The 14,459-nt window shown below is 35.9% G+C and overlaps 1 protein-coding gene across 1 annotated transcript in view; it reads right to left on the bottom strand.

Annotated features, from left to right (window-relative positions):
* Positions 1 to 9,639: 9,639 nt before the first annotated feature.
* The window catches only part of DNAH5 (dynein axonemal heavy chain 5), a 110,336-nt gene continuing 105,516 nt past the window's right edge, over positions 9,640 to 14,459 (bottom strand). Inside the window, exons 77-79 of the mRNA XM_031589455.2 lie at positions 12,908 to 13,060; positions 12,133 to 12,364; positions 9,640 to 10,110 (exon numbers count right to left, since the gene is read on the bottom strand). Coding sequence (XP_031445315.2) covers positions 9,959 to 10,110; positions 12,133 to 12,364; positions 12,908 to 13,060 — 537 coding nt within the window. The 3' untranslated portion in view covers positions 9,640 to 9,958. The remainder of the gene's footprint in view (positions 10,111 to 12,132; positions 12,365 to 12,907; positions 13,061 to 14,459) is intronic.

The following is a 14,459-nucleotide window of genomic DNA, read 5'->3' as shown; positions in this document are numbered from 1 at the left end:
GCCAGGCTCTGTCAGTGATCCAATAAAAGCAGTGAGGGCCATACAATCACAATCCATCTCCTGATGATGTCATAGCCTCTTTCTCAGTGATATCATTTAGGTTGGTACTAAGGTCATCAAGCCCAGTCAAAAACCTAGAACTGCCAAGTCTACCATTAAATCAGACTTGTCCAACCCATGGCCCTGGACAGCCAGTAATATGGCCCCAAAAGCTTTTAACATTATTATGTGATTTTTCGTGATATTTCTCATAAGTCAGCTGCATGTAGCACAAGCATGGAGTGTGCAGATGACAACAGAACACTGCAGAGTGGAGGGCAGAGTGCAGTGCTAACCCCACTTCTCACACTGCCACATGCATCAGTCCAACCAAAACCTGCGTGTGCCACACATTATACGCACTTATGCCACTTGGCAGGTAAAATGCAGTGACTACTGATAATAATATTTCAACACACCTACACACGTGTGCTTGTGAAGACATGCCTTTTTTCTTATAAAGCAAACACGTATGTTTTCTTATATAATTATTTAACTTGGGATTGTGTTATTTTTATGAATAATTTAATAAGTCAACACATTCACTTTGAAAGATATATCCAGAATATTTACCTGGTTCTGACAAATTTTGTTATTTTCAATATCTTCAAGGTGAAAATCTAGTTATCTGGGCTGTGTTTCAAACCATCACAGCATTCTAAATGAAACTTAAGTTACAGCAAGCTCAAGTTAGAGCAAATAACTATATGCATTTGGCTAAACACAGTCCTGTGAACAACAGAATATATGCAGCCATGCTTTCATTTTGATAAATGAATTGGAAAATAAGTATTAAGATTTCAAAAAGAAATCATCACTTTTCTGTATATTTGCTACTCCATTTTCATTCAACATAAATAAATTACCTGTAAATTTTCAAATGGAATATACAGAGCTACAATCAGACATTGAACTCAAAGAAAAAAATTTATCATGTCATTTTACCAGATTTTTATAAGACCTCTCTTACCAGAGAAAGATACCTCTCTCTCTTCACAGTCACTCCTTACTCATGTCATTGCTTTTGGCAGTACATACATTTGTGAATAACTATTTTCAAGGATGAAGCCAGGAAGAGTAAAATTTCATCAAACATTTCTGATGAATACCTTGAGAGCTCACTAAGAATTGTAACCACTTCCATCAAACCAGACACTGATGCATTAGTTTCAAAAAACAAGGTTGAATATTCCGCTAGTTTTATGTTTTTGTTGCTCTCTTTTTATGTTTTAATTAAAAAAAAAAAAAGTTTTGTTATTTGTATACATTAACTATATTATATACTTTACATACAGCCCAAGACAATTCCTCTTTACTCAGTGCAACCTAAGCAAACCAAAATGTTGGACATCCATGCCTTATAGCTTAGGATTGCCACCTATTGGTCTGCAAGTGACACTTCTTTGTTTTTACCCTCTCCCCAATGCCTTCCTTCTATAAAAATTACACATCAGAGACCAAGCCGGAGTGCTCTGACAGCATAAAATCCCTGAGATGATGGAAAGCTGCTCATTTCCAAGAATAAAACACATTTTATATGGAATATCCCTCTTCATCATATTCTTGAAACTAAAGACTGTTTCACAGAATATGCACTGCAACAAACTGAACACTTGAGCTCCTTATTGACTCAGCCCTGAGAAACATCACCAGCCAGATATTCCTGCTGTAAATGAGAGCTATTCTCTTGCTTGGGTACTCTGGTACTTACTCTGTAATTAATGACATTACCTCTGACACCAGTGTGTTTATACGCATCAAAAGCTGAAGACATCATGTTGCAATCACACTACGCTTGTCATCTGTTGTTCCTATTTTCCATTTGCCAGCAAAATTGATTTCAGACTTCTACAATAATCCCTACGATATTTCTTACAATATTAAAAATTGTTGTATGTGGTGTTCCAAACTTAAGTAGTTAAGGAAAGATAAAGCAACTACATTGTCACTAATATTATTCAGGGCACTTTCATCAATGTTAGATTAAAAAAAAAAAATCTCTTGCTATATTATGAAAAATGCCAATGTGATTTGAAATCAGCCTCATGTAACAAAACCCCAGCTTGGGCCACAAGAAATGATTTTCTACACAGAATTTGAGAGATACACAAACACAATAGTTAATGATTTTTATCACTAACACAGCTCCCTTAAACTTGGTCAAGATTAACTTGAAGGAATTTGAAAATGGGTGCACATGACTTTTACAGAGTGAAGGAGCCACTCCTCTCAATGTAACATGCTACACATTACTACTTGATCTTATTTGTTATGTTTTAAGCAGAAAGTGCCCATACAGAAACATCAAGCCTGGGAATTAATTTTAATCAAAAGATAACATAAATTGAAATGCGCCTCTTAACATTATGTTTCTAAACAAGCAAGCATGCAGTCAGTTGTGGTGGTGTTCAGGGTATTTAAAGTGATTTTTGGAAAATAATCAGAGCTTTCACTTGATTCCTGTATTTCTGCGCATACTTAAAACCACAGTTTTGAGGAATTCTTTCTTGTGAGCTACACTTATCTACATATTTGCTCACATTTTGAGACTTACAGGATTCTTCTTTTGTATTATTGACAGTGACTCTCACATCACTTCCACATTCTCAAATCTTACATCGCCAGATCTTTAGTACATATTATTATTATTTTGTCAAAAAATAAATAATATACACCTTTTCTCACATTAAAAAAAAAAAGTTTAAAACATCATAACCGTATGAACGCAGAAATTCCATATGTTTCTTTTCTGAATCATCATCAAAGGAATTATAGCATCGTGGGCTTCCTCAGTCTCCAGAAAAAATGTTCCAGGCAGGGGAAAAGCAAAAGACAACATTTATCCTCTGTTCTGTGTGCAGTAATTCAGTAATAACAACAATGCTTACATTACTGGTATCTTTTAAGTAAGGCTGCTCCCTCTAACGCAACAGAAGTTAAACACTGCACAAGTCTTGTGAAGTACAATCTTCAAAGCTGTATCTTCAAAAGTAAATTTGAAGCCTTAAATACCAGGTAGTAGTAATTAAACTTGGTATATTACTTCTTTAGAGAATGCATCCTCACAAATATTTGCAATAACCTAACATTAAACATCAGTTTCACAGACCATATTTAATATTGCATCACCTTAGATTTGGCCAACTAATTTTTATTGGGACTCTATCTTAAGCCTCAGAGGTCATTACTTCTTGCCTCATAGCATCACACATCTCTAACTCAACAAATTTCATCAGATGCAGAGGATGAACTTTTCAGCCTCTTCAATAAGCCAATATATATGTTTTCCTGCTCAGACGGAGGTTGAATCTGTTCCATAAATAAATACAGCAATAAGCTCCACTTTCCACAGACAATTCCCCAAGCTACTCAGCAATCGCTTCTACATGTATACCAAGAGTTCAGTTTAAAAAATAAGTAAAAAAAGCTATTTGAGAGAAGGCCATCTACCCAGCATTTCAATCTTTTTAAAACATACAAGTATACATATATTCTGATATTTATGCAGCTGTGCACCCTACACGTGGATAGTATCAGTTCCATATTATTGCGTATCATGAAGTACAAGCATCTTGTTCTCCAGATGCAAGCTGTTGCTGGTGCTATGGTAATTCCAGGTAAAGCAGATTCTGTGATGAATATAGACAGGCTTTTTCTGAACTGTCTGGTTCTACTGAATGGCAACGCAAGCATTTACAAGCATCCCTAAGCACAGACCAAAATATTAAAAAGGTGTTGGGAAAGAAAGGAAAGGTTCTGAGGGGATGGATCTATCAGATGATATTTGCCATGGAATACAAGAAAAACAGACTATTGAGCCCAGTGTTAGCCAGAATTAAGAGTACTCATGGAAGATGACATCAGCACAGCTGGCAAGCACAGTTGCCTCAAGCATAGGGGCAGATGCTATCATCTGTGGCAGAAGCTTGCTGAAAGCCAGAGAAAACAAAAAGCTTTTATCAATCAGTGGAACCCAAATCCGAGCAGTAGAAGAAACAGCAGAACTTGATAGCAGAGAGAAATGGAAGAGAAAGTTATTCAGGATGGACGACAAACCTCTGAACTCAGAAGATAGCATGTTTTAGAAAGTGATCATTTTTCTAACAGTAGTCTTTCACATTTGCTGCTTTAAATGCAGCACTTTGACGCTTCCCCAGGCACCAATGACAAATACAGAAAGCCGTTTGTCTATGAAATAAAACCAAGTTAATGGCATGGAAAGCACCAGAACAGATAACAAAAGTTTTCTAGGTTAGGTTACTCTGATCTTAACCCAAAAACTTAATAGGCTTTAAATTTCCAGCTACTTGCATGAAGCTGTAAGCACCACGTCCTTTTTTATTTCTCAGGAAAAAAAACTTTTTTCTGCACTGCTTTGCTGACACCTAGTGAGTGAGCCCCTGCTCCAACAGCTCTGGGCACAAGAGCCCCCCAAAAAGAGGTGGTGACGGAGCAGCCACTCTTTGCATTCCCCTTGCAGTGAAATGTATTTAAATGGCCCCAACTGAGATTCAGCAACACGCTGAGTCATGCATCAACTCACTGCAGAAGACTGCAATGCTGGTGATGTTGATAAGAGATGAAAAATATGGAAGCGTGTTAAAGAGGAGAAAAAGAAGCATGCTGAAAATAAGTAATGGTAAAAGTTTTCTCCTTGTAGCCTGAATGCCTTTTACAAGTATGACTGACTCAAGGAAACCCACCACTGGTTTCGACTTGGGTCTTCTTCTGCCTCACATATTTAATTGGGTATTTCATTGCCCAAAATTTCTGGTTATTAGCTCCTTTGTTGTATGTTTTTGTGTATGTAAAATATGAACTATAAGCAATTGCTTATTAAAGTTTCAAAGTTAATTCCAGTCTAATCCTATCATTATAATAGTATAAGCATGACATTTGATCCTTGGCTTAGCTTAGAAGAAAAGCAACTTTGCATGAGATTCTCTGCTTCATTGAAGCTGCTTAATATTGCCTGGGGGATGGCACGAGTTGGATGTCACAGTATTTCCCGGAGCTGAGGAATCCTGCAGCTCAGCACAAACACACAAACTAACATTTTTAAATACAGCGCTCCTGTTTTAAGTAGAAATTGATGAACTGAATCAAAGTGCTAACGATCTGGGATAGCAGTGATGAATAAGAAGGCATTTCACTTTTCATAAAATGGCCCAAGTGAGTGATGACCATATTACAAGATGCACACTTTTCTGGGTGCTTAGAAACACCTGCTCTAAACTTTCAAGGATAACAAGTCAGGGTAATTGAGCCTGAACTCTCAGATAGATAGACAAATAAAACACATCCCCAAAACAGCATTACATCTTTCACAGTTTCATAAACAGTGAGTATCCTCACAGGATGGCCAAATATAGTGTGTAGGCCAAATATGAGTACAACACAACAGAGAACACACATGAGAAGGTGCCCATGGAGGCAGTGGATGGCATAGCTGAAGCTACCTACATCAGCACCGAGATGCTCACTGCTGAAGTCCTTCCTCAAAACACCTCAGCCTGGTGTTGGCCACAGTGCTTCAGCCAGTCAGAATGGATCCTGCATTTAAATGGGAAGCACAGACACTTTGCTTTTATCTCTAAGGCACAATGATATATTTCACCTTTATTTGTGATAACATTCAGGCTCATAATCCACTGCACAACTCAACAAAATCACTATCATCAAAAGCCAATTTAAAAACACTCAATTTTTACATGGATATATATTTTTCTTTTAATTAAAAATATTCCTTTATTTAAAAATTTGTTATGGAAAACAAATTTTCCTCTACTTATTTCATATTTGAATGGTTTAAATTCAATAAAATATTTTCTACTTGGGGCAGTCACACATGACTTTTTGTAATTAAAGAAACCTGCAGAGAATATCTTTGGCTGGTTTCTATCATGCATAAGGCACAGCTCTGGATAAATTAATTCTCAGCACTTTTTCTGTAGTAATCACACTCTTCTTTAATAGTTTTTTCCTTCCAACAATAAACATGAAAACAGTGCCTGTAGATGATTACAAAGACAAAAAACTTTTAAATGCTACTAAAGGAAACTCATTCAGGTTTGTATGAATGTACTACAAATTTTAAAATGTAAATACTTAATGCCATCTTATAACCACATATATTCAGTAATATTTGTTAATCCTGAGGTTGAACACAGACAAGTATCAAATCAGATGAACACCTCCATTAGACAAACTGAATCATATTCAGAATTTTTCTTTCACACATTATTATTTTTCATACATCACTTTCACAGTCTGAGCCACAAAAGGTTATTGAAAAAAAAGACCATTTAATACATCATTCACTGAACTCTCTATTAACAGTAATCAATCCATCCAAAATTATTAGTCACTTCTGCTTGCACTCTTCACCACAATAATTACAGTTTAAATACTATAATCAAGGAAATAAAATATTCCCACTGAAAAAAAAAAAAAAGAAAAGAAAAGAAAAAGCAGATAAAGCAAGTGAGAAGAGGGCAAACGATTATTTTATCAGATAAGTTCAGGAATAGGGCTGTTTTTTTTTTTTTCTTTTCAAAAGCTTCCACCTCTGAGCATTAACCGTATTTAGCTGAATGGCAGAAACTTCTCTCTACTCAGTACCTTCTTCAATTGTCTTGATCCCTCCTCAGTCCCTATCTCCCCTTCACACAAAGAACATTCTCTTCTTGAGAAAAAGTACAGAGATGGTTTTTATTGACTGCCCCAGTGCCACAGCTTATATTGTAAAACCCACAAGATGTGATAACATGGACCATATCCCTAAACTAATTATAAAGTTATTAGTGCTGTTCCTATGCTTTTCACTGTCAGAGCCTTTTGCTAATACCAATACCAAAAATACATGGAACATATCTGATTTCCATATTCCCAATGGACAGGTGCTAAAAAAAGAAACAAAATCAGTGTGTGGTTTAGTAGAGTGAGAACTGCATCCAAAGTCCAGATGCTCCCGCTCTAGGACATATACTATGAAATCCTGCCACTTTCTATATAGCCATTGCCACTGTGACTCTACCATCCAATCAGGTCATCAAGACAATTTAGAATGGTAATAGAGTTCTCGAAGGTTTGGTACAATCACTAGAAACAATGTGTGTCTTAAAGTTTCCAATAAATTTTTTGAGAAAAACAGAAGTACTCTATACACGTCTAATATCCAGATCTGCATACTTGCTATATCCACAGCTACCAACCATGGTTAGAAGTAATAGATCTAGAGAAAATATTCCCTAAAATAAAACTAATTCAGTAAATAGAATGTACAATAAAATAATGTGTTGATTCTAATTCCTTCTACTTCCTCTCAGACATTTTTTTCCTTCCTCATTACAAGAATTCATTCAGTCCCATAAAAATGTGCTGCCCTGATCATAAAGTACTATTTTGAGACAGACTCTGGCTGTACTGGACTGCAAACACCAAACACAAGGGTTGGATGATATTTCCATGGCCTGATTTTCCATCTGGTCATTTGTGTTACAGAGAACAGAAACAACTGCATATGCAGAGCAAACAGCTAGCTCACGAAGCACTACTTTTTTTTTCCTCCCATAAGGATTTCTTTTCTATTGCATTTTGTCATAGATCCTTCTCTTCTAAAATTTCTCCTATTATGCATTTATAATGCAATTCTTAACTGGCTTCTAATTTTATCCAAGGAATATTGGTCTTGTCTAAGTAAGGATTACAACATAGAATTTGGAGACCGAGATGGGAAAAAATACTTTAAGCATGAAGTCATTTCTTATTCTTTGCAAGAATTGTTTCTTTGTTGGGTTACTTTTTTCCAGAATGACAGAATAACTTAAAAATATTTAAAAATAAAACTCAACATGTTTCTGTCCACTCTGATACATATTTTTGAGCTTGATTATTCCTCAACAGAGTGTCAAGAAGAAATGTGACCCAAATTATTTTATGTGTGAAGTAAACATTTTTCTTTGAAGGCATAAAGTCATTTCAATTTTGACTGCAATATTTTTTTATTGTCTGCACATTTTCTGCAAAACATCTCAATTGAAACAATATTGATTTATCTAAGTTAATACAAAAGAAATTGATTTTCATGTATGATGACTTAGGAAGGGGATAAGATAATTTTTGAACACATTTTATTTCACAAAGCACTTCCTAGACATGCTTTGCACACACTCTTTTCACAGTCTTATACAAGAGCTGACAGGTTTCACCATTTCTCATTATTTACTGTCCTAGTAAATTCTGATCAGATTAGCAAGGAAACTGACAGATTTGATTTGGAAATATTGGTGGTGGATGGATAGTTGGTCTGGGTGATCTTGGAGATCTTTTTCCAACCTTGGTGATTCTAAGATTTCTTACAGCATCTTTCTCAAACCAATCTAATAGATGAGTCTACAGTAATAAAGTAGGTCTGATGTCATGCCAAAAAGATGGATTTACAAGGCAGAGTAATCTGTTGAAGGCAACCAGTATACACACAAGTCAGTGATTGCCAAGCAAAACCACTGAAATGAGGCAGATCCAAGGTCAAGTCAGAAAGCCAAAAGAGTAGGTGAGGCGCAAGGTCTGGACCACAGACATGGGCACAGGTACAGCTGCAGTGTAGCTGCAATTTAGCTCCTTGGTGTGAACCAAGTACACAAACTAAGTCCTTGGCATAGACCAAGGGCAAGACCCTCACTTTAACAGCTTCCAGTGCAAGGAAAGGCAGCCTTCAGTGAGACTTCTTACCAGATCTGCAGTTGTACCAAATTGTACACAAGCCCAGGCCACAAAGACCCTCAGAGAGCAGGAGTATGCACTCATAACACAGACATGATCCTGCATTTCAAAAAAGCTTCTCATAAAACCTTTCCATCCATATTCATTTGGGGAACTTCCCTATTCCCTATGTAAGCTTCATAGAAAATACCACCAAAAAAAAATGCACATAAAGTTCATTCACTGACACTTACCTTGTGTTTTGACATCTTCACACAGTATTTCTTATCTTCTATACAGTATTAAATGGTACAAAAATATCACGATCTGAGAAGTGCCATTTGAAATAGAAATGACTTGAATATTCTTAATGTAGGTGATCTGCACAAGAACATCATGCATCTTTGAAGGAGAGCAAGGTCTTGGTGAAAGACATGAGTTTATGGTAAGTTAGATCACTGATGAGCATTCAGAGGACTTCCTGGAAACTAAATAGAGGTAACAACATTGCTCTTTGAAGATAGATTCCTACGTGGACCTATCTAACTGAAATGCAAAAAGACTGCAGCAGACACATAAAAACTTCTTCCCCTCCAGCACATACTTATAAGTCATGAACCAGGTAATGAGGAATTCCAGCAGCTGTCAAATGCTTGTTTTTGTATGTTATACCATGGATTTGTTCTCCAACAGTAGTGGAACAGATGCAATATTATTCCATTCTTACTTTCTGTATTTAGACAGCAAGCAAACTATAAACAATCAGCCACAAGACAATCATGGAATGTCATCATGAAGAATATTAACTAATACAAGTGATCAACTCAGCTTAGTTTTCCATAGTGGAATAAATTGATAAATAATGCATTTAGTTCCTTAAAGGTAAGCCTTGATACAACCACGATTAAGCTCCAAAAGATAACTATGTTCTAGTCAATCTTTATTCAAGGTGAAATAAAGCACACAATAGTGAGATATTTATCATTAAAAGACAGATATTAAAGTGGTGCTTGAATCAATTTAACAAATTATTATTATGCTAAGTATTAGCCTACGTAAGCCAGTTGTGCAAGTTCACTGAGAATGATTTACTAAAATTACCATAATGGTGTCTATGACTTAGTAAATATATTTTAATAAAGTGATCCATCCTATATCTAATTGATACAAACATTTAAAATCAGAAAAAAAAAAACTCAGAAACCTTCTTTAAACACTATTTGACATCACAGAGAAGTGCTACCCCACGCAGTATCCAGTGCTCCGGAGGTTGAAGGGTTCTAAGATCCACGGCAGCAATGTAATTCACATCTGTTCGAATAGCCTTCTTGTAGACTGGACACGAATATAGACGTGGATCTTTTGAAGCTGAGATGACAGAAAAAATGCAGAATAAAATCAAACTGGGTTATAAAAACAGGATCTTAGTGGGCTGGGCACAAATATAAAACCACCAAAGAAAAAATTTTTACTTAATTCTCGCATTGTTCACCACCACGCTATTGCCAATGAAGGCTACATACTACTTGAAATTCTGGGAGATTTAGGATTTAATGTCAGAAACAGGATATAGCAAGAAATGTAAATGGACACTCTAGCCTGATTAGCACAATTACTAGTTCAACCTGTCCATTGAATGTTAGGTATTAATAATATATTATTATCATGTAAAAAAGAAAAAAGAAAATCACAGAACGGCCAGGGTTGGAAGAGACCTCAAGGATTTTGAATCTCCAATGGGCCACCAAACTCCACATTTAATACTAGAACAGGCTGCTCGGGGCCCCATCCAATCTGCCCTTGAACACCTCCAGGGACAGGACATCCACAGCCTCTCCGGGCTCTCTTGCTTTCTGAGCTGCAAGGGCACACTGCTGGCTCATGTTAAGCTTTACATCTATCAGTACCCCCAGGTCCTTCTCCACAGGGCTTCTCTCAAGGACCGCTCCTTCCAGTCTGCATGGATGCCTGGGATTCCTCCGGCCCAAGTGCAAAACTCTGCACTTTGCCGTGTTGAACCTCATCAGGTTCACCTGGGCCCACCTTTCTAGCCTGTCGAGGTCCCTCTGAATGGCATCCCTTCCTTCCACTGTGAGAAAACAGTGAACAATCTGTTTTGAAATGCATTTAGTATTTCAGAGTATAAATTACTGTGTTCTTCACTTAGGAATCAGAACAATAGTCTAGTCTTGCTTAGTATTTCAGTGTTCGTTATTTGGTATATTGGCTGCTTTCACAGTGATTATGTCTCTTATAAAATATTACCTACACAAAACCCTGGCAAAATATCATGTAAGCAGACTCTGCTTCTGGAGATGGAACACTTTTCAACAGAAGTTTCCAATTTTACACTCAATACTGGGTATTCCTGTTCTATTGCATGTTTCTCTTCAATGGCCCTTCCTATTTTACACACACCTACCACAAAAGCAAACATTAATTTAAATCACACATCTACAAAACAATTTTTTTGTTGTCCTTTGGCCTTCCTTTCAGTTCCTACAGACCTTTTCTGCTTCAAAGGCCAAAATGTGTGATATTCCATTACATCCCTACACTGCTTCCTTGCCTGTCTTAACTCAGCATAGCCCAGGCCAGGAAAAAGAAAAAAAAGTGCAATTTTATATATAAACAGTACACATACAACACATTATCTGTAAATACTTTAAATGTATGATACACGTTATATACATACATATATATATATGTATGTTATGTATACATATATTTATATATATGAAAAACTTGTATGTTACATTGGCTTTTAGTATAAAGGAAAGGTTACTTGTGCTGGGGTTACAGAGATTAAAGAGTTTGTACATATAAATTTTGATTCAAACATCTTCTCAATCTAGGAGATGCATTCTGCAAATATTCAGATTTCTGATCTTTAAGCCATCATATCAAATGTTCACCAAGTACTTCAAAATATCAGTGAGAAAATAGATTAACTCACTTCAGGGCCACACAATACCCAAATACTCTAGGAAAAGTAAGCAACGGTATCTCCAAAGTTGTATATTAATAGCACCACTAGCATGTATATTAATGTTAAAATTATTAATTTCTACTGGGAATTAAGACCTTTAGCATGTTTGTCATGAGGCAAAGAACAGTTCATTTGCAATATGCTTTAGAAGTTCTTAATACAGTTAATCTATCTAAATATTAGGGCAAGAAGTACCCATTATTAATTATCAAGGAAAGTCAATAGCTTGCTTTTTGTGGAAGACTAAGAAGTCTCCCTAGTTCAGAAAGATTCAAGATGTTTACATGAATGGGATACAGCCTGATGAAATTCCTAAAGCCCAAGAGTTTTTTGTGCCACTGAAATAAAAGCATGACAATGAGGTCTATCAGACTAATGTCTTCCACAATACAGCTACTTACTGTTATTCTCTGCATATATCCTTATAACTGGCATCATTTCGAAGAGCACCTTGGGCTTAGATTCAGTCAGTCTCATGTTTTTTCTGTCCCAGCTAGCTCCTTCCAAATACAACCCATACACGTAGACACCTTCCACAGGAGGGCTTGTGATATCATCCTTCATCCATTTAGTAACCTCATTGCACAGCACTACACTGTCCAGAGCCCATCCTTTGTTAGCCCTTGTTATTTCCTGCCCAAAACAGATAGAACTATGAACTATGCTGATGAACATAGATACTTATTGTTCTCTTTTAAAGCAAAAAGTGGCTCACTTGCTAAACTGTACTGAGCAAACAACACAATCACTAAATCCACAGAAACTCATACATTAATAAATGCTCCAAACTTCATACTTGGCAAGTATAAGTAAATAAAACTCAGCTACTGAATTGCAGAAATGTAAAAAATATATATATGTATATAAGAGGAAAAGAAGCTCATGAGATATGAGACATTAATTATCCACTCTAACTTAATAATATTGTAAGGCAGTTTCTACACATACGGCCAGACTCAAAGTAGGAAAAACAATTTAAAATACAAGCGGTTGATAATGAAAAAGCGTGTGTGGCAGAATAACATTCAGAAAGTCTTTAACAGTCAAGCATTTGTATGTCTTCCTGGTTAATAAGATAGAGTCATGTGCATAACTCAGCATTCAACACAGCCGTATATATGTAAAAAATAAAAAATATATCTAATAACACACAGAATGAGACTTTAAACACTTTACCTGTCTCATTGCAGTTAAAAATCCTTGAGGATTAAAAAACCCTGTTATCCAGAAGCAGTTTGGTCGGCTTTCAAAAATCCAACTGTAAAACTGGTTGTTTCTTTCTAGAAGTTCAGTAAACCAGAAACCAAGTGTACTGGAAGCCCAAGATGCCTAAAAAATAATAAACAACATGTTCATGTTCTAATCTCATTCAGCAGTTTTAAAACACCATATTCAAGTCAATAGAATGCGACTCTTCACAAGGTAGTAAACAACACGATGTTAGTAAAGCATATTTAAAGTGCATTTTTCATATGTTAACTTTTAGTCTCATAGTTGCCTCATACTGAAACCTGCAGAAAATTCTTGTTCTGCTCAAATTCATGGATAGTATCCCATTTAGATATACTTAATGCTCCCAGTGGTAATTGTCTATTTTAATACATTTTTGCAAAATTAGATAACTGTGAGAACTAGGAAGAATTATTGTCTATGTGTCTTTCTGAAGTCAGAGTCAATGCATCAAGTTAATAGGATTTCTGCTGAACCTATTCAGCTTTTTTCTGAATAAAAAAAAAGGAAAATTGAGCTTATACTATGGAAAGATTCGTGATTATTTCTCTCTTTGAGTAGTCCTATTATACTTGTGCTGTGAAGCATCTGTTATGCTCTATGTTTTGTACCACAAAAACACTTAGTTAATAAAAACAAAGCAAAACAAACCTCTCTACATTTATTTCCATCAGTTGCTATTAACAGCTCTCGTTCTCCTTGAAAACAATTTATATTTCTGATTTGTAAGTGAGAGAGTGGAATAATCTAATTACATTCTTTAAATCAAAGAGAGCTGTCAGAATTCAACCCATGGACTGAAGACAAATGTAATACAATGAAATCTTTTAAATTAAAAAACTTAATTGCTTTAAAAAAAATTAGCTGGATGGCTGGTTAATGTTTTCAAATATAATCAAATATTCACACTAAAATACACAAGTGGAAGAATTCTTCTGTTATTCTAGCAGCTAACTAATTCAAAGGAAGTCCAATTCTATCTGAAGTTAGGGGAGCACATGTATGTCCATGAAACAAATTTATTGATCTGTCCAGTGAGTATGAATTTCTCAATATGTCAAAAAAATTACAATAAGCAGCTTAATAAAACCCAGTGCCACTTCTATCCATCAGACACTCTTTCCTCTGAGACAGATAGCATTTTATTTTATTCTGTATCAGTGTATAATTATTACAGAATATTTAATTTTACCTCAGTTTCAAAATAGCACCACCAGGACAGCTAGCCTAGCACAGTGCTAGAATATGAAAATCAATTTAATTGATCTTAATTGATGTTGTAGTAAACACCACTTCAATATCAACCATGTCAAACCAGGCAAAATGACATGATCAAGACTTTGCAAGTCTTCAGAAGGGCCATGACAACGACTAAAGGACTGGAGCATCTATCACATGAGAAAGGCTGAGAGAGCTGGGACTGTATAACGTGCAGAGGAGAAGGGTCAGGGGAGATATTGTCAATGCTCATGAGGAGAGAATGAAGGTTACAGAGTTC

The sequence above is a fragment of the Phasianus colchicus genome, chromosome 3 (genome assembly GCF_987193195.1).
Source record: "Phasianus colchicus chromosome 3, bPhaCol1.hap1.1, whole genome shotgun sequence".
NCBI classification, from domain to species: domain Eukaryota; kingdom Metazoa; phylum Chordata; class Aves; order Galliformes; family Phasianidae; genus Phasianus; species Phasianus colchicus.
This window is presented reverse-complemented; position numbering and strand designations above follow the sequence as displayed.